A 21,506-nucleotide genomic window follows, 5' to 3' on the forward strand; every position below is an offset into this window, starting at 1 on the left:
TATATTTTATGTAAGCCTATACTCATCATAGATAATACTTGTTTGTAGCCATACATTTACATCGCGATTCTGTGTTTTAGTTTTTCAGAATAATAACAAAATCCAATTTAAATGAAAACATTTCAATGCTTTGATGGATTCAGCCATTCTGTATGTATGTTACTTCAGTCAAGAGTCAGCCTTAGATGGCGGTTGTTATCTTTTCAAGGACTCCTTTTCGTTTCAAAAGAAATATTCTCCCATTCTCTGCCTTTCAATTATACCAGCACCATTACCTGACTGAAAGTTACTATCATTGAATGCGGTGCCAACTTCAGATTCTGAAGTTTGCTATCCGACTCCAAGCCCCCTCTTCCCCAACAAATATTCGTGGCCTCTGCAAAACAATCCACCCGTGTTGTCCTATAAAATACATTCATAAAAGACTTTTCCGTAAAATCAAATATAATTCTCTACCACTTCCAATCAATAGCTGGTTGGTTAAAAAGCTAATCGTTTTATCAACCTTCTGACCTACTCACGAAATTGGTAAACATTTCTTCTTTATTACAGTGCTTTAACTGATTTTTAAACTTTTGTTCAGTCATTCTTTTCAAAACAGCGTCCCTTAATTTATCTTATAGTACATAGTTTTCACTTTAGCACTAGGTACCATATTAAGATGAAGCGACAAAAGTATTCCTCTTCCGCTTCTGCGTAGCTTACGTGTATTGTGACCCTATACATATAACTATTCGTGTTGTATTTGTCCTCATCAAAAAGAAATAATCTGGGACCCTTTAGTTTCCCTGAGCTGGAGTCGTGTTTAAACCTTTTGTTGGCCTCTGACAAATCAATTCTCTTTTCCTCTTCACCATCAAAATTTCTTGTTTTCTAATTCTATTCTTTCCTTCTTCTTATGGCTTCGTCTATTCTCTAATTATATTTTATTTCTTTCCTCCCAATTTAAATTCCTAACTCTTATGTTTCGTTTGAGAACTTCCTCTATAATTCTCTATTTATCTCATAATACTCTCTTTTTCCAGATATTGCTTCTCGTATATATATATATATATATATATATATATATATATATATACAAAAACAAACAAACACACATAGAGAAATGTAAATCGTATGGTAAATAGCAGTTTCATGTACTGGATCTAGCAAGGAATAGTGTGTATCGGAGATTGAGCCCCACTGGCATTATATCACGCGATACTCACATAATCATTTTAAGGATACTTCTATTTGATCCTTAATCGTGTAAAGTTGTGTAAATTCAATGTATTTATTTGTGATCATTGTTTGTCTCGTTCTGCTCAGTTTAGTAATTTTTTCCTGTGCCAAAGACATACTTAGTCGAAAGCGCCTATGCTAGTTGAATAACTAGTTATGTATTATTAGTTGTCAGTTTCACACACACACACACACACACACACACACTTTAGTGACGTGCTGAATTCAAAGAGTAGTTTTTAACAATTTTTCCACACGTCGGCCAGATGACGTTTGCTTTGTGCTTGAAACAAATCCAGATTAAAATATTTTGTTTACTTGATAAAATACAAAAATTGTTCTGTTTATGTTATTGAAATTATGATACACTACAAAGCAACTCTGCGCACACAATCTAGTGAGCTACACTTCATCCTCCTGTCTGTTAATTACCTTCAACTATTACACTGCATCCTCCTGTGTTAATTACATTCAAATATTACACTGCATCCTCCTGTCTGTTAATTACCTTCAACTATTACACTGCATCCTCCTGTCTGTTAATTACCTTCAACTATTACACTTCATCCTCCTGTCTGTTAATTAACTTCAACTATTACAATGCATCCTCGTGTCTGTTAATTACATTCAACTCTTACACTGCATCCTCCTGTCTGTTAATTACCTTCAAATGTTACACTGCATCCTCCTGTCTGTTAATTACCTTCAACTATTACACTTCATCCTCCTGTCTGCTAATTAACTTCAACTGTTACACTGCATTCTCCTGTCTGTTAATTACATTCAACTCTTACACTGCATCCTCCTGTCTGTTAATTACCTTCAAATGTTACATTACATCCTATTGTCTGTTAATTACCTTCAACTATTACACTTCATCCTCCTGTCTCTTAATTAACTTCAACCATTACACTGCATCCTCCTGTCTGTTAATTACATTCAACTATTACACTGCATCCTCCTGTCTGTTAATTAATTTCAACTATTACACTGCATCCTCCTGTCTGTTAATTACCTTCAACTATTACACTTCATCCTCGTGTCTGTTAATTACCTTCAACTTTTACACTGCATCCTTTCTCGTCCATCATATTCAGCGACTAATGCACTGCGTCCTTTGTCAACCATAATGTTCAGCAACCAATGCGAATTTCCTTAACTATCATCATTTAGATAAAGGGTATACAATTTTTGTCTTTAAAACAATAACGATTCTGATAATACTCTAGCTACAGCAGGATTTACGTTATCAACTATAATGATAATTCCCGTAGTTCAGGATGATTTATAATTGAACTATTCTGATAATAATCGTAGTTCTAGGGCATTTACTATATCAACGATCCCTATAATGCAAGTGGTTTATGAGGAGTTACCATTTAAATTATTCTGTTAATGCTCGTCGTTTACGAGGAATTACAAGGCGTAACATAGGTTTATTTTTCTGTTTTCTCCCCTTACTGGACATTACTTTCTCGCGTACCTGAATGCAAAAATGCAAGGTCAAAAGTTAAGTGAATGTGCCTAATGTGCCTAATGTGTGAACAAATACAATGGGTTGTTTTCACCGACGTCACGATTGAGTACGCAAATACCCACAATGCAATGCGATGTCACTTGCGCCGCCATGAGTACCTAACAAACCTTTGTCAACATTAGTCATCATGTATATTCAAGATAATAATCTGATTTAACTGTCGATAAGGACATTTACTTCAGTGAAACAATACATATATTAAACTTGAAATTAAGTGCTCTATAGAACGAAAAAACAAAACAAAACTAATGCGAGAAGTTCCCTTGCTTTTATCGAAGACATAATAGTGAAGCTGAACCGTAATCATGTATATTGCTATCAAATAGAAATGCATTCTTATTTTACAAACAGGCAATATTTACATTTTTAAAAAGTGTGTCGTATCATATCCCTAAGCTTGTCATCTTGAAAGAGTATTTCCGAACAATGAATTTCGGGATACAATATCAGTTATGAATTAAAATTTTACAGCATGTGTTTTATGCCAGAACTTTTATGTACAAATACTTTTCGCGACAACAGGTGTTTGTACCAAAGACAGTTGACAAACCAGTTTAATTAGACTGGTCAAATATTGTACTTGTTGTGGAGATGATCGACATAGGATGATACTGAATAAAAGTGATAACCGTTCAAAAAGACGTTACATCTTCACTGTATTCAAACGAATCACATGCAAAACGGAACATGACTTTATGTCGAATGTCAAAACGAAGTATTCCTGAAATGCTTTTAGAAATATTAAATTATATATTAACAATTAGCTTTTTAACTTGAAAGATAACCAAATGATTGATTTCATCCCATGAAAATTAAAAATTATTAAATGTTTCTGCTTGTTTGTGTATCCATTTGTTTATGTGTTTGTTTATCAATCGATCTTTTTGCTTATGAAAGAATAACAAAGATTGTTGAAATTTAACGTTTTACTTTAAGAAAACAAGTAGAAAAGTCACGCATTCTGTCTCGTGCGTTTGACATGCACAACAGAATGTGATGTATTATTATATTCTTACGCACAAAATGAGACGTTCCTTCGTAATTATGCGGGAAGAACAATGTTATTAGGTGCCGATTTGAGGGGCTAGGGGCTCAAAATGGCGGATATGGAGTACACACGTTTTGTGACGTCACGTGAAAACAACGGATACATACTTACACAAGAAACTGTGGGAAACTGTAGGCATACCCCTTTTGTTTACTTTCATGGCAAATATACATGCTGAAATAATATGACCCTACACCATCTCGCTTCCTTTGTGTTGACTAGTAATTGCGTATTTACTACTGAATCCATCGTAAAAAAGTGCTAGTTGATATCTTGCAGGTTATAAATGGGATGCATCCTAGTTTATTCTTTACTTTAATAAGTACATGTTATCGAAAGAACCATATCGAATTTGTAACGGGATATTGTGCCTGCTTAGGTAAGAAAAACAAGGTCGCTCTCGTGACATTGAGGAAATGACATTCCTTTTTACACAAAGACGAGAGAGAGAGAGAGAGAGAGAGAGAGAGAGAGAGAGAATTTATACCTATAATACCACGGCATATTCATGAGCCTTCATTCACTCTTTAAAATACAATGAAACAAATGTCCACGACATTGTAGGAAGACGAATAATAACGTCTGACGCAAAAGCAATACACAGTTAAATATGGACTGTCGGAACGCAAAAATATCTCGCATTACAGACAAAGCATAACGATTTTCATCGCCCAACGAACCATTACGGCACGCAATCCATCTTAGTAATTTGTTTTCTATCATACAAAGCATATTTTATTTATGTACTACAAGTACAACTACTATTTGATTAATCTTTTTTTTATTGGGACTTGTAATAGGCACAATATGAAATTTTACAAATCGCCGGTGAGAATTATTAACTAGTCTACAAACAGAACCGATAAACTAAAGACAAGCTGAATAAAATATTGTAGAAACTCCGGTGGGTATTGTCAACTGAATGCAAAAGCGACTTCTATAAAATGCAACATAAAAAAAGTCGTTATTTGATTGCTATCACTATAACTTCCCTTGTTCCTGAATGTTTGGCACGTGTTCAGCTCGTCCTGTAAAAGCGGAAGGACGTTGTATTTGCTCTCCACGCGCTATTATAAAGTGTCGGTATATATTTACTTTTTCTCCCGCTCTCCTCCGTCGGTGTGCCAAGCACATCAGCTAAACTGTTTGATCGTAATCAACAAAATTGCGGAGTTATGTTGCTATCTTACCCATGGGACCACCATCTTCGAACGGGGTGTAATTGTTCACTGCCGCGGAGAGAGGTCAAAGGTCACGTATACAAAACTGTGAACTACAGCAGCAGGGACGGCGAACAACCTCTAACTGGTTCACCTGTATTTCGCCAAAATACGACTTCCTGAGGGATCGCCAAAAAATCATCTAAAAAAAATGCGATAATCAGTGTAAAACAACTTTGTCACTGACAAACTGATTTACGTGTTATCGCTGATAGTTTTTTTTTTCTCTTCGATTTAACTTAAGAAAAATGACGCGATAATGTCAGTGAAGCGTTGAGAGCATCGCCGTCCCTGCTGTTGTTAATTAAAACATTTTATCTGACCCAATTCGATACCGTGTTCTAGAATCATGTAAGTTTACAGTTACAAATCCGTGAGGAGTTATTTTAGCACGACTAAAGAAATTTTTAAATTTATTTATATCCATATCACCACTACACCAAGTTTGATGTATATTTCTCAGTGTATGTGTATCCACTCCATTAAAGACAGTAAGAATATTACAGTTATCCCTGATTACTTTAGGTATTTGTGTATACCGCTGGGTTACATAAATGACATCCGTGTTTTTGTGTCTACCTCTGGAAAATATCCTAGCTGGGTTTGATTGTTTGTCCAGCATAATATCGTCGTAAACAACTAAATTGTTCATTGACCCATCAATAGAATCGATACTTGGCGCTTCATTAATATCAGTAATAAACTCAACAACATCATCTCCATCTTCACTTACCAATTTTGCACTGTCATTACAATCCTTTAGCACTTCATAACAACGTTGATCGTCTACAGATGGTGCTACCAAATATAATTTATCCCGTTTCATCCATTTCATTATTAAATTAAGTAGCAACTGCGTCTTACCACTCCCAGATGGACCTATAATAATCATGCGAATAGAATTTGGTAGCGCTCCCATGAAGTGCAGATTTGATATTTTCCTCAAACTCCATGACCGCATCCTACACAATGACGAGGACAGGCTCCGTTTTTTTTTAATGCATAATTATGTTTTTTATAGTACTGTCCACGGCAATTTCGTGAGCATTTATTAAGAGACCCTTGAAGCAACCATTGACATTGATTCATTAAATTTGCCCTTAAACTGTCAGATTAATCATCTGATGATCATTGTAGAAACCCTTAGATTGACAATCTGAGACTAAAATTTGGAGAAAGTGTACAAAATTGTATAAAATTACAATAATTTGTACACTTTCCCCAAATTTTAATGTCAAAATATCAATCTGAAGCTTATTTTATGACTATAGTGATAACCCTCAGAATAAGAATCTGAGACTAAAAAATGAGGAATGTGTACAAAATTGTATAAAATTATCATAATTTGTACACTTTCCTCAAATTTTAGTCTCAGATTAACAATTTGACATTTATATGTAAACCCTCTGGGATGATCTCAACATTTGTCTTGATTTTTTTGAAGAAACTCTTCAATGGTCGGCATATGTCTATTTTCTCTAAGGCAGTATTCGATAAATGATCGATATCTTGGACCACTACAGTCAGAACAAGTTGGATACTTTCCTCGGACGCCTTTATGACACACTACACAGGGTTTAGGACCGTCTGATTTTGATTTTTTAGCTGAGATGGTATGAAGTCCGCAGTATTTCCCGTAACACTTTTTACCGCATACAGAAGAAGCCCCTTGTGGAAGCCATTCACATGTGTTAGTAGCTAAATACGGACTGGGCATCTATATTATCTTAAATTTAAAATTCAAATTAGACTGTAATTATGAATTAAACAATACAATTTAAGTTATAATATAATGGCTAAAAAAAGATAGAACAAACAGGCTATAATAATGACACAGTATATATTTCAAGCAAAAGTTTAAATGAGTATGCAGATGATGATTTTATTAACGATTTAGGGGTGTTCAGTCCGTCTTATTTAGCTTCTCTTCCGGATAGATTTTTTATACCGTCTGATTCGTATCACACACTTCGAGAGTATTATTCGAGACAATTAGGTCCTATTGTACATGTCCCGAGTAAACATGAAGCGATTGATTTATTAACCTGTCATAATTTTCTCTTGCAGGGAATTATTATTCAGCGGTTTGGAGAGTTTTATGTGTTTTTATCCGATGAAGAGTTTAATCGACAGGCTTTTCAGTTTCAAGGAGGTTGTTCTGTCACGGAAATTATTCCACGAACTCGGTTAAGATATCCCGTATTTGATTTGGATACCAAACCTGCCGTGGAAATCTCTGACATCATCGATTATTTTTCGATACTATGCGACAGTCCCGACGTGTATGTGTTTTCGACCAATAGCGGTTATCACGTATTAGTGAAATCTGACCCGGTAACGTTTCAAGAACATAAAACTTTATTGAAAAAAGCGGCCTTGTAAAAACCAGACTATGCAGTAGATACTCAAACGGGTTTATACTCGATTAAACTTCCATTAACACGCTCTTACAAACCCGGCCGTGCCACTGAATACAAAACCTTGATTTCCGGACAAGCTAAAAACCCGTCCCGTATCGATACAACCTAAATGTATTCAGGTCAAAGAAAATACTATGATCCATCATCCTGTCACGGTGGATCAGACGGATCTTCCATTAGAAGATATTTCTATCGCGCTCACAGGCCAGTCTGGTCAGATTACAGGTATTGTTGGAACCCAAGAGGGTATGACTACGTTATCGACAATCCCAGGGAGTTTCTGTCATCTTTGTCAGCACCGACATGGGTATGATAGTTATCACGATATTATCGCTTCTAAATGTATCGATGGGTTTGTGATAGCGTATGAGGACTCGTTCAAAATCGGTTATTTTCGATGCCCAGGAAATAAAATTTCTATTCCAAGAAATTCTATCTCGAAAGATTCTATCTCTAGAGATTCTATCTCTGGAGAATCTCTCGGACCTAAACCTGATCGAGAGTATATCAAGCATTTAGCGCGATCGCAATTCCGTAAAATTACACACACTCGAAGAACTCCGGATTATCAGTATGCAGCCACACCTACTTATCAATCAGGTCCGGGCTGTAAAATAATTTCAGACGGAGATTATTTAGATGGATCTGCTTGTGGTACAGGGAAATCAGAATCGGCTTGGAAATCGATCCGACCAGATCAGTCTGTGTTATATCTTTCGTATCGAAAAACATTCACTTGGAAAATTCAATCCGATCATCATATTGAATCATATTTGGATATCTACGGAGATATTGTTTTTAAACCAGGCTGTGGTAGAAGAGTGATTGTACAAGTGGAATCGCTTTATCGTGTCAAAGGAATTCCAGATGTGGTGATCGTGGATGAATGGCATGGTATTCGAAGACAGATTTTCTCTACAGTGAAATACTCCAAAATACGTTGGATGAAATTTGCTGGGTTAGTCAGATCCTCTTATCGAGTGATTGTTCTGGATGCCGATGCTAATCAGGAAGATGTGACCTTATTTCGAGATATTCTCAAGCGGGTCAGTTTGAAATTTATCATCAACGATTATCAGATCGATCTCGGTAAGAAATTAATTCTTAAAAATACTCACCGAGATTATTACGAAGAATTATTAAAAACTCTAGCGAGTGGAAATCGTGTGGCCCTGTTTACCCATAATAAAATGCAAACGAAATACTCAGTGGAAGGATTAGCTAAACAACTTCAACACGCAGGATATGAAACTCGGTATTATCATGCGGATACCAATCAACAACAACGACGTCATGATTTTTCAAATACTGATACAGCGTATGATCATATCGATGTAGTGATTTTTAATCTGACTTTAGAAGCGGGGGTGAGTATCGTGAATGAACGTTTCAAACATCTGTTTGTGTTTTCAGTAGAATTAGGGTCCGTAGAAGCGACCAAACAAGCCCTGCTTCGGTTTAGGTGTGTGAATGAGATTCATTATTCCGTTTCATCGCAAGTTCATGAAGATCTCCCAGTGACTCGTGATGAAATTATCGCTGCGATTATCGATCATGAAAGAAATTTATCTCAAGAAATACTATCGTTTCGAGCTCCGAATGTAGGTGAAATGGATTCGGATTATGGGTTTGCTTTTTTCAGCAATATCATTGAAGAAAACAGTTCCCGTGTGATATTTACTCAACGATTAATTTCTTCTTTTGGCGGATACTGGTTATGAGATCATCCAAACTCCGCCAGATGATTATCTTACTTGGTTATGGAAACGAAAATAAACAACCCACTGTGAAAGAGAGTCCTGTGATTGACGATTTCTTACGGACTAGTATCGGTCATCGTGTCAAGCACGCCAAAAAAAAAATAATAAAAGAATCTACCGAAGATGAATCTCTCAAGGAATTTCTTCAGGTGGTTTTTCCTAATTCTCCTAAAAACGCAGAGGAAATTCCGCAGTGTTATAAGTATCATCCTGAAGAACCACTAGAACCGTATTATAAAAAATTAAAGTATCTCAATGCGGCTTTTCAATGCGATATAAGTCAATTACATGAAAATAAAATTGAAAAATTATATAAAAAATCAACACAAATGATACGATCACAACCTATTACTGGAGATAAATTCAATCATGGTCATACTGTATCCACATCAATATTCCGATCGGATCAACATTCTCCGCAACAAGGATTAAAAATAGTCCGAGATGTTTTAAATTTATTAAAACTACCCGATGTTGTTCCGGACGATTTAAGTCAAATTATTATCAATATTAACCGTGATGAATTGATGACAGGAATTGAAACCATGATAAAAACATCCGATCAGATCAACAAATATAAATTACTATTGAAACATTTCAGTGAGATCTTTCCAGAGATGAGATTACGATCCAAAACAATTACTGCGAAGAGTATTCTTGGAAAGATCAAATCAATTTATAAAGGGTTTGGTGCAGAGTTAAAATCAGATGATAATAAAAATACCAACCGAAGTGATTATACGCTATATTATCCTGAATGGCCCGAGTCCGATTTTATCAAAAACAAAACATGGTTACATACTTTTATTCCCCATCAGGGGCTTGGTGGTTATGATATAGATTTAACCCAATCAGGGATGAGCGATCATAATAAATTATTAAAATTCCATATTTGGAGTGTTAATCATTGGTTTAGTCGATACGATTAAACCCTCATAAATGGGGAAAGTGTCAAAATCATTAATAATTATATATGATTTTGACACTTTCCCCATTTTTTTCTCTTAAATCATCAATCCGAGGCTTACTGTAATGGTATTAATATAAGTGTCAAATCATAATTCTGACACTAAAAAGTGGCACAAGTCTCATATTTACTAAAAAATATAATCAAACATGATAGTTGTGCCACTTTTTTCTCTCAGATTAACAAATAGAAGCTTTTCTCCGAGACTGTCGGGAAATCAGGTGCGGTTGGGATATACCCAAAATCAATCATAATTTTTAACCACTGTGCCGCATGATAATCTTGAGGTTGGAAAGTTTCATGATGAACTGTATCTAATACTTCAAAAACAGAGCTGGTATTCACAGAATTATATCCTTGAGTCATTCTGCTTTGAAGTTCTCTTCGAAATTCAACGATAATCGGAATTAACGAATAAAATGTCAAACTGAAAGAATCTTCCCCGACCATCGGAATTTTTCCGTGTTGATATTTAAAAGTTAAATGACAATCTTGCGGAGGTAAATCATATTTTTGTTTTCCATGTTCGATAAGACTATTGTGAAAATAACCCCGATGGAGTTTTTGTAAAGCGAGTTGATCGTATAATGTCATTCCTTGTCGTAGCATGATGATATTGATCCTTTATCTTGAAATTTAAAACTCGGTTCACACTCCGTTTAAAACTCTGTTTCAGAATCACTGTGAAATTTTATTGGAAACTTCGTTTCAAATTCCGTGTAAGAACTTGACTCGCATTCTTCACAATGGCATTCGGTCAGATCGGATTCTACGGTAGGCTGACTTCCGACAGGCTCATAAAAATTAAACCAGACCATAGATTTGGATCCTGAAGTAAATCTCATATTGGGATGTTGTAATAATCGTCGTTGATATTCTTTGTGAAATTCCTGAGCAATGTGGATTAACGACCGTGCAGATAAATCGGGAGAATTCATTCCAAGGATTGGAACAATTTCATAATTCCTGACCGTGAAAGTCATCATCGTCCCTGGCGGTAAGAACCAATCGTTAAGTTTATCGTGAAAATAACCACAATGAAGTAATTTCAATGCCAGAATATCGTGATTCATTTTCTATGTAATTTATTTTGGCTTTGATTGTTGAGGAATGCAACTGGCATAACCGCAAAAGAAAATCTGATTTTATTTTATTATTCTGTTGTTTATTATTCTGTTGTTTTTTGAAAAGTTCCGAAAAATATTCCATTTGTTTATTTTCGTAGGGTAAAAACCCCAGCCCCGGACATACCTTATACAGCCCTGTCCCAAAAAATGTCCATTGTATTCATTTCACACGGTAAAAACCCCAGCCAGGTGATGAGAAAATGGTCTTTTTTTATAAAACTTTAAAAATTTCTTATAATAATTTTATTTTAATCTGTCCGTCACACTGTTTCAACAAGCAATAAAAAAACAACAATAATCTCATTTTAGGATAACTGTTACAATTACAATGGCGATTGGCTGTATCTGCTTTTTATATTAATTTCATCTGGCAGAATATGAAATGGAGAGTATAACCGCACGGGCAGATAAAAAAATATCTTCGGATTTTTTTTATGTTTTTTTTTTGAAAAATGAAAGAAAAATGTTCCATTTTTGAGATTTTGCACGGCAAAACCCCCAGCCTCGGATTTGTAATTTTTGATTTTTTTTATCATCTTCCTGGATAGGTACCCCAGCCAGAGGATAAAAAAACAAGATTTTTGTTCATTTCCTTCGGTAAAAACCCCAGCCAGGTGATGAAAAAATGAGCAGTTTGTAGAAAACTTAAAAAAAATTCTTATATTTTTTTTAACTCTGTTCTTTTTATGAAATAAAAATAAAAGAAGAGACTAGAGACAGTTGATCCTGCAGGACGTAAAAAGATGAATGATAGGAAAAAAATCTCCGGACGATTTAAGTCAAATCACCACGTCGTGAAAATACGTTGAAAACTGCGTATAGAGTTAGAACCAACGTACGCAAAATCAGTTCGTTCATCGAGAATTAGAAGATTCTTTCTTTTCTCACAGCGCGTCCCGTACCTCTTTTATTCTCCAAGATGTAGCCGTATCTACACCGTTAGGAGTGACACATCTGTTAAGAGAGCTTGAACTTATCTGTCTGTCTGTCTGTCTCTCTCTCTCTGTGGCCTTGGAATAGAGGATTGCTAAGGGTTTATGAGATAAGAATCTCATAAAAGTAGTATAACATTTAAATATTCGTTATTATGATGAAGAACAGTACACTGAGGATGGATCTGTCATTCATCATCATCATCATCATCATCATCATGAAGTTTTTGACATTAATTTTCTAACTCGAGCCACATCCGTATGCCATCTGTTTGTTTTTCGAGTTGACATCAGCCTCTTTCCAGTAAATGCCTTTTTCTTGTTAATCTCTTGATAATGCCTGCATCCATGTAATCTTTCAATCACTTCATGATAATTCTGGGTAGACTTTGCCCAACCACCTGAGTTGCCAGACTAATTGACTCACCGTTTCCATTTTTCCATGTAGTTAAGACATGGATATTATCTTGCCAACCTTTATTCTCAATACATTTTCCCACTTTAGTTAAATTTGTCTCCCCTAGTTTTAAGATCCGAAGACATATAACTTTTCATAAATTTAGTTTTGCATCCATATTCTGCCAAGGTGGTATCTCCTTTACAACAAAGCCTTGAATCGAATTGACCTTCAAGTATTGAATAAAAGAATGAAAAGGAACCATGTCTAGATCACTAGTTTTACACTGAGCTATAAGTGTATCGTGTTTCCTATTTGCCATTATTATTCGAAATAAATGTAAAAATAGTTTGTCCAATTCTCTTACTATATATACTTCAACTGAACATGTGGCCATTAATTTTTTAAGCTAAAACATCATACTATTTAAAGGTTGATTGGCACCATTGTACTAACCTCCACATCGACCATTGTACTATCCTCCACATCGACCATTGTACTAACCTCCACATCGACCATTGTACTATCCTCCACATCGACCATTGTACTAACCTCCACATCGACCATTGTACTAACCTCCACATCGACCATTGTACTATCCTCCACATCGACCATTGTACTAACCTCCACATCGACCATTGTACTAACCTCCACATCGACCATTGTACTAACCTCCACATCGACCATTGTACTATCCTCCACATCGACCATTGTACTATCCTCCACATCGACCATTGTACTAACCTCCACATCGACCATTGTACTATCCTCCACATCGACCATTGTACTATCCTCCACATCGACCATTGTACTAACCTCCACATCGACCATTGTACTATCCTCCACATCGACCATTGTACTATCCTCCACATCGACCATTGTACTATCCTCCACATCGACCATTGTACTAACCTCCACATCGACCATTGTACTATCCTCCACATCGACCATTGTACTATCCTCCACATCGACCATTGTACTAACCTCCACATCGACCATTGTACTATCCTCCACATCGACCATTGTACTATCCTCCACATCGACCATTGTACTAACCTCCACATCGACCATTGTACTAACCTCCACATCGACCATTGTACTATCCTCCACATCGACCATTGTACTATCCTCCACATCGACCATTGTACTAACCTCCACATCGACCATTGTACTATCCTCCACATCGACCATTGTACTATCCTCCACATCGACCATTGTACTAACCTCCACATCGACCATTGTACTATCCTCCACATCGACCATTGTACTAACCTCCACATCGACCATTGTACTAACCTCCACATCGACCATTGTACTATCCTCCACATCGACCATTGTACTAACCTCCACATCGACCATTGTACTAACCTCCACATCGACCATTGTACTAACCTCCACATCGACCATTGTACTATCCTCCACATTGACCCTTGAAATAAATGCCGATCGATAATTGACTGTTGATTAAAGTAAGGAGCAGCCGTTTAGCGGATGAAGGAGGTTTTGTTTTGCAAGTGAAATCATTTGAATAATATGAAATCTTGTAACACTTGTAACACTTGCTATGGCGATTTCCAAAATAACACTAGTAGGTTCGCTAGGAAAAATACTTTAGTAAGAACCAGATAAATGCCTAAACTTAAAAAGTGCCAAAATAAACCAAAGTACTTCTAAATAGAAAAGATATTCCAGGGCGGAAAAGGACTACGAATGGAAAACCGCTAATTGATCAGTGTTTCCCACTCATGCTCGATTACTGGTTTGATCACTGACTCATTCTTATGCATTGTGTAGTATCAATGATGTTACCTCAGTGCTCTAGGTGTCAAGTCTTCTTATAGTGGTAAAACTGCAAATGAGCACGAATCGATCGGTAGTAGCCATTTCAAAGTCATTATGGCAAGTCCACATATGCTGGTGTGAAGAAACAAAACAGCGCGACATATTACAACCTGGTATACAAATCTCAAGGTATTTGTTGGGTCCAGGCTTGGACAAATCTGCGATGGAATTTAAACAGACATCACGGATTTTCACATCAACGCATGCATTGATTTTATGTTAAAAGATTATTTACAATGCATACTAATATTTAACAGTATTTGTTAATAGAAGGTGGTTTCTTGTATTAGATAAAAGAAACAAAGATGTTCGTTGGTTTAGGTGTCCTCCTTAAGTTTTAACGTCAGTCCTCAGAGCAAGATGATCTAAACATGGTGGCCAGTGTAACTAGTTGAGCAAAACCCCAGTAAAATCCCAGTAAGAACCACCCGCCTAACTATAGGAGCAACCAGCAAACTTTTCAAATACCTACATTTTTCGAGCCAAATCTAGAACTCACGCTACCGATGTGAGAAGTATAACAATATCCAGATAGCTGAAAAAGTATATATCGTAAGTGAGGAATATATATATATATATATATATATATATATATATATATATATATATATATATATATATATATATATATATATATATATATATATATATATATATATATATATATATTAAAGAGAAGTTTGATGAGACGGAGACTGCGACATTGCATCTTGAAGCTTATCCAAAACTATAGTTCGTCCTGGTTCAGAGGTTTGATATTAGAAGGTTGATATTTGACAAGAAATGCCAAGAGAGTTAAAGCCTTATAAGAATGCCACTTTAAGATGGATGAAGTTGTACATCTGAAAGGTCCTGATGATATGAATCCATGCTATTCGGGTGTCACATATTTACTAGGGTTTTAATTATATATGGCGAATAACAAAAACAATATCATCTCGATGGACTCCTCAATCATTGCCTCTCCTGCTTCACATTACCAGACAATCCAAGGAACATCCTTATACCGGATCGTTAGGAAGTGGCTGTTTTCGTTCTAGATCTGAAAATAATTTTGTAAGTCTCTATAAAAAATGGGGACATCAAATCCACAAGAACAAGCCAGCAGATTTAAATGTTCTTGTATCACTCCAGCACGGGACAGGGATGATATCATTATCTGGTTTTTAAATGTAAACACACTAAAAATATTTTGTTAGAACCCCTTTTAGAGAAAAAGATGTAGATAAATACTTTCCTCATTTTGAAAACAACACTGGACAACAAATTTTTACAAAAGTCATGTTACTGAAATAAAATTAGTCAATTCTTATCAATTTTTATGTGCTGAACACGAATATGACAGTCAAATTGCAAAATTGGCTCTAGTTTTTTTGTAATCTGCAAGAAATTAATGTTTACATAACGAAATGCATTCCAATAGTAAAAGGTCAACTGTAATAGCCTACCTATAAAAAATCAAGTCATTGACTACATCTTAGATTTCTTCGCCTGTCTCTTGTACAGCTGTTCGGGAGCATCTCTGTGGAGTGTCCAGCAGTAGTCAGCCAGCATTGTAGTGGACCATTTTCCCTGGTATCTTTGTTCCATTGTTGCGATATCTTGATGAAAACGTTCGCCGTGTTCATCACTAACAATACCACAGTTGCTAGGAAAGAAATCCAAATGGGAATGAAGGAAGTGAATCTTTAGAGACATATTGCAGCCAAGTTTCTTATACTTCATCAACATGTCTTCTACTAGTTCCTTATAGTTTTCTGCCCTAACATTTCCGAGGAAGTTTGTAGAAACTAGGCGAAAAGCATTCCATGCTTGTTTCGCGTCACCTTCCAGCAAGTTGTTGAACCGGTCATCTTTGAAAAGCTCTCGAATCTGAGGACCCACAAAAACTCCCTCTTTAATCTTTGCTTCGCTGAGTCGAGGGAATTTTTCATGCAGGTATCGGAATGCTGGCAAAGTCCGGTCAATGGCTTTCACGAAGTTCTTCATCAAACCTAGTTTGATGTGAAGGGGTGGTAGCAAGATTTTCTGAGCCTCAACCAGAGCTGGGTGTTGGATATTCTTCTCTCCAATGGCTACATTCTGCCTGTGAGTCCATTCCTTCCTCATGTAGTGCATTTCCCTTGCTCGGCTATCCCACTCGCATAAGAAACACATGTATTTTGTATATCCTTGCTGCAGTCCCATTAAAAGGGCAACTACCTTCAAATCACCACAGAGGTGCCAGCTGTACTTGTTATACTCAATGGAATTCAGTAGCTGCCTTAAGTTATCGTATGTCTCTTTCATGTGGACAGCATACGCTACTGGAATAGATGGAAGAATGTTTCCATTGTGCAAAAGCACAGCCTTGAGACTCAGTTTCGAAGAGTCCACAAATAGTCTCCATTCTTGTGGGTCATGAGTGATTTTTAAAGCATTCATGAGGCCCTCAATATCGGAACAGAATATCAGATTACTTTCCTTTCTGAAGAAAGGCTCCAATTGCTGGTGGCGCTTTCGATATGCAGTAATTGTGACATCTTCTTCTAGAAGATTCCATTGTTGGAGTCTTGATCCTAGCAATTCTGCCTTGTTCTTTGATAAGTCCAAATCACGAATCAGGTCATTTAGTTCTTCCTGTGTTATTCTGTGTGGGGTTGATGATGCACCACAGTGAAAATCTGGATCACTGCATGCTGATGGACCAGGAGAAGAACAGGTCGACTCACCTTTGTCTTCGTCAGATGAATCAAGAAAATATTCTGCTGGAGGTTCTGGAATAGGAAGTCCCTCACCATGTGGAACTGGTCTCAATGCAGACGGAATGTTTGGGTAGACTAGTCTCGACTTCTTTCGCTTCGTTATTCCGCCGGAAAGAGGAGGAACCAAGCAGAAGTAACAGTCATTTAGGTGGTTGCTTGGCTCTCTCCACACCACTGGGACTGCAAACGACATTGATGACCTTTTGCAATTCAACCACTGTGAAAGCTGTGTTGTACATGTAGCACAGCATATATGCGGAGCCCAAGGCTTGTCTTGGTCACCAACCTTGCATCCGAAGTAAAAATGATATGCCTTCTTCACTTGAGAATTGATACTTTTCTTCTGGTTGGCAATTGTCACTTCCCCACAAATATAGCAAAAATTGTCCGCGGTATTAACACACTTTCGAGGCATTACTGTTCTTTATTGTACGTAAATGGATAAAATAATAAGTTTTATGTAACAGTAGCTTGAACTGTCTCGCACAACGTCTAAAATATTTTAAATGCTGAACCTATCTGATTGGGCTTTATATAGTACACTGCTTACGTCAGCTTCAGCAGCCGCCTGGCATTAGTATAATAGGCCTACACATGTATAGTACACTGCTGACGTCAACTTACTTCAGCAGCCGCATGGCATTAGTATTGCATTGCATCAGAAAATGATGCAATCAACTGTGGATGATGTGAGCATGATGGTATTATGCAATGTTACATCATTATTCCGGATGTTGCTGCAGTCCTACTGGAGAAATTTACACAGTGAAACATAGAAAATGAGGTATATGAATATCTTCAAAACGAGAGCCAATACAAATTTTTCACGGTTATATTCGTGTTCGGCACACCAAAATACTACAGATTTGGGCCTTTTCAAGTCAGTAATGATTTCACTGTTGACCAGTGCAATTGATGAAAATTCTAAATGGCCAAGGGAGCATTGGAGTCCATTATTACAGAGTGCACGTTTTGGCAAAGTCCGAGACACTTATTTATCCCTGTCAGTACAACAGACTGCTTAATTTTATTTTCTTCAAGTTATTGAATTCAAGTGATTATTTTCCGTGGGAAATACAGAAGTGGTCTGTCAAAATCCTTGGACAAAGGCATTCAGTGGAATTTATACTGAATTCAAAACTGGAATACTATTTTCTGCGACTCAGCTTGCAAGTTATTAGAAACGCCATTGCCTTCCATCTTGAATTTCATTGGGATCTGAATTGAGATTCACTTAGAACGTTTCATTGACTTGTGTTTATAATTCTTGGATTATTTTTAGATTTAGTTTGCAATACCGTTAAATCTTTTTCCTCTTTATTCACTTTGTATCTTAGGGATATAAATTATTTGTTACATTTGACAAGACTTGTTGTCTTCACTCTTTCTGTTACTTAATTTAAGAGTATAAACACATAACAGAAAATTGGGCGCTGGTCCTTGGGATACGAGTTTTACTAAAATATTTCAGAAAACTATGTTTTTGAAATTTAAATTCCTCAAGTTTCGGAATATTAAATCCCAATAACTATTTCACATGTTAGAAATCTTTAGTGAAATCAACAAGCTTTTTACAATGTCATCAAAGATAGAAATATTTTTTTCAAATCCTACCCAGGAGCAGTTAGACTTCTTGAACTTGCCAGAAAATAATGATTTGAGGCTCAACCTTCTTTACAGAAGCAAGAAATAATAATATTTTTGTCCAATATTTGATGAAAAAGAATGTTTTGGATACAGGTGCATTGGCTTTGATCAGTAAATCGTATCAGACTCTAACATAAAAATAAAGGAATTACAAATAAAATAAAAAAAAGAATTAGAGTTAAGAATGCATGAAGTTACGAAACTAGAAAAACAAATGTTATTGAAAAAGAGGAGAGAGAAACAAATGCAAATGCGATTGGAGAAAGAGGACAGAGAGAAACAAATGCAGTTCCAGAAGGAAGAAAAAGATAGGTTAATGCAAATGCAAAGAGAAAAGGAAGAAAGTTAATTTCAAATTAGGTTACAAGAATTAGAGCTGGCAATTGAAAGGCATATTCATATTTTATATACAAATTCAAGTTCTGATGTCACTAAGAATATATTGTTAGTACCCGTTTTAGAGAAACAGATGTAGATAAATATTTTCCTCATTTTAAAAACAATTGATGAAAATTCTAAACGGCCAAGAGAGCATTGGAGTCCATTATTACAGAGTGCACTTTTTGGCAAAGTCCGAGACACTTATTTATCCTTGTCAGTACAACAGAGTGCTGACTATGATCTGGTTAAAGAATGCACATTAAAGGGTTATAATTTAGTTCTTGAGATATATCGGGAAAAAATTCAGGAACAATAAAAAAGAAGCTGGGCAAACCCATGTCGAATTTACCAGAGAAAAAGAGCAGTTATTTAATAGATGGTGAAAGTTGATCAAGATGACAACAATCTAAGACAACTCGTATTACCTGAAGAGTTCAAAGAATGTTTCCATAGTGTTAATAATACTTACATTCATGGGCATAAGATCTAAATCTTAGAAATTGCTGCTCGTACTGCTGACGTGTTTTCCTTAGCTCATAAAGTGTCTTTTGTAAGCAAGTCTTCCACATAGCAGTCTTCTGGTAAAAAAAATGTATTTCAGCATAATACTAGAACTTCTAAATTTCAATCTGGCACAACTTTTAGAAAACAAGTTTCTGATAAGATTGATCAGAAATGCTTATCTGGTTCTACTTGTCTCTATTGCAGGGAGAAAGGACACGTTATTTCTGATTGATACAAATTGAATAATAAGCAACAGAATCAAGACAGACCTATTCCAAATGGTCTTATTTCTGAGAGGTCAAGGTTATTGCCATGTATTGAAAGCAATACATTTGTTGGATCTAATAAACCCCAGTCTGATTTCATTACGGATAATTATTAACCATTCATGTCGAAGGGTTCTATATCACTCATGGGTGATTCGGCCAATCCCTTTTTAACTTTTAAGGGACACAGGTGCTTATCAGAGTCTTTTATTATCAAGTACTTTGATTTTTCTGAGAAGTGTTCTTTTAATGAGAGTGTTGTTATTCGGGAATTATAATTCGGCTTTGTTTATGTTCCTCTTCATTGTGTAGATTTGTCATCAGACTTAGTCTAAGGACCCGTGACAGTCGGAACAGTGTATTCTTTACCCGGTGAGGGCATTCAGTTATTTTTAGGCGACGACCAAGCTGGAAAAAAAGTTGTGGTTAATCCACTTGTAACTGACAAGCCTTGATTGGATCAGAAAGACGATCCTATTGAAAAAGAATTCACTGCTTTATACACAGCTTGTTAAGTTACTAGTGCTATGGCAAGAAAGCTCTTGAGAATGATGTTGATTAGGGAATTATTCCTTTGGCTGATGCATGCATTGGTCAGGCTTTTAATCTGGTCACTTTCACTCCTTGTTTGGATCAATCGAAGTGTTTTGATCACAGTGATCCTGTTTTAACTTCTCTTTTTCTTTATTCGAATCAGGGTTGCAAACGATAATCACTTATCATCGATCAGGAAAAAGATCATGAGATCTCCTGTTTGTTTCAAAAATCCATTAGTTAAAATTAAGTCACACAAGTACCTGTTTCTTATTTTTTATAATTAAAAATGGGATTCTGATGAGAAAATGGAGACATCACGAGGTACGTGCTGGTGACGAATGAACAGTGAAATATCAAATTGTAGTTCCAAAATCAGACACGAAATTCTTAGTCTGTCCCATGAATCCCCTTTAGCTAGTCAGTTGAGTATTAATAAGACTTATCAAAAGATCTTGAATCACTTCGATTGGCCAAAAATTAAACTTGAAGTTTGGAAATACTGCACATCATGTCACATTTGTCAAATGATTGGAACACCCAACCAGAAGATACCTTAGGCTCATCTGCAGCCTATTCCTGCATTAGACGAACTATTTAGCAGAATAATGGTAGATTGTGTCGGTCCTTTACCTAAGACCAGGTCATGTAACCAATACTTGTTGACCATAATGTGTGCGTCAACAAGATTCCAAGATTCCCAGAGGCAATTCCTTTGAGGAATATTAAAACTAAAACAATATAAAAGGTTTGATAGTTAATATATATATATATATATATATATATATATATATATATATATATATATATATATATATATATATATATATATATATATATATATATATACTCAGTTTATTAGATATGAGCAAGAGTCAAATTGTAGGTATATAATTTTCCACCGATTATTCTTGAATTTGGCATCCAGCAATTCAAGTCAAAGGTGAAATTATGGATAA

At 36.0% G+C, this 21,506-nt stretch overlaps 1 protein-coding gene across 1 annotated transcript; it reads left to right on the top strand.

The window, feature by feature from the left end:
• Nucleotides 1–13,578: 13,578 nt before the first annotated feature.
• Nucleotides 13,579–21,006, top strand: LOC149790597 (uncharacterized; the record flags this gene model as incomplete). The annotated part of the gene is given in 3 exon segments (XM_089973246.1): nucleotides 13,579–14,013; nucleotides 19,952–19,964; nucleotides 20,915–21,006. Coding segments are annotated over 3 exon segments (540 nt in total), but the record flags the coding sequence as incomplete, so codon positions are not given.
• Nucleotides 21,007–21,506: the final 500 nt, after the last annotated feature.

Source organism: Sinohyriopsis cumingii, chromosome 10, assembly GCF_028554795.1.
Source record: "Sinohyriopsis cumingii isolate HCF-2022 chromosome 10, ASM2855479v2, whole genome shotgun sequence".
In the NCBI taxonomy this organism is placed as follows: domain Eukaryota; kingdom Metazoa; phylum Mollusca; class Bivalvia; order Unionida; family Unionidae; genus Sinohyriopsis; species Sinohyriopsis cumingii.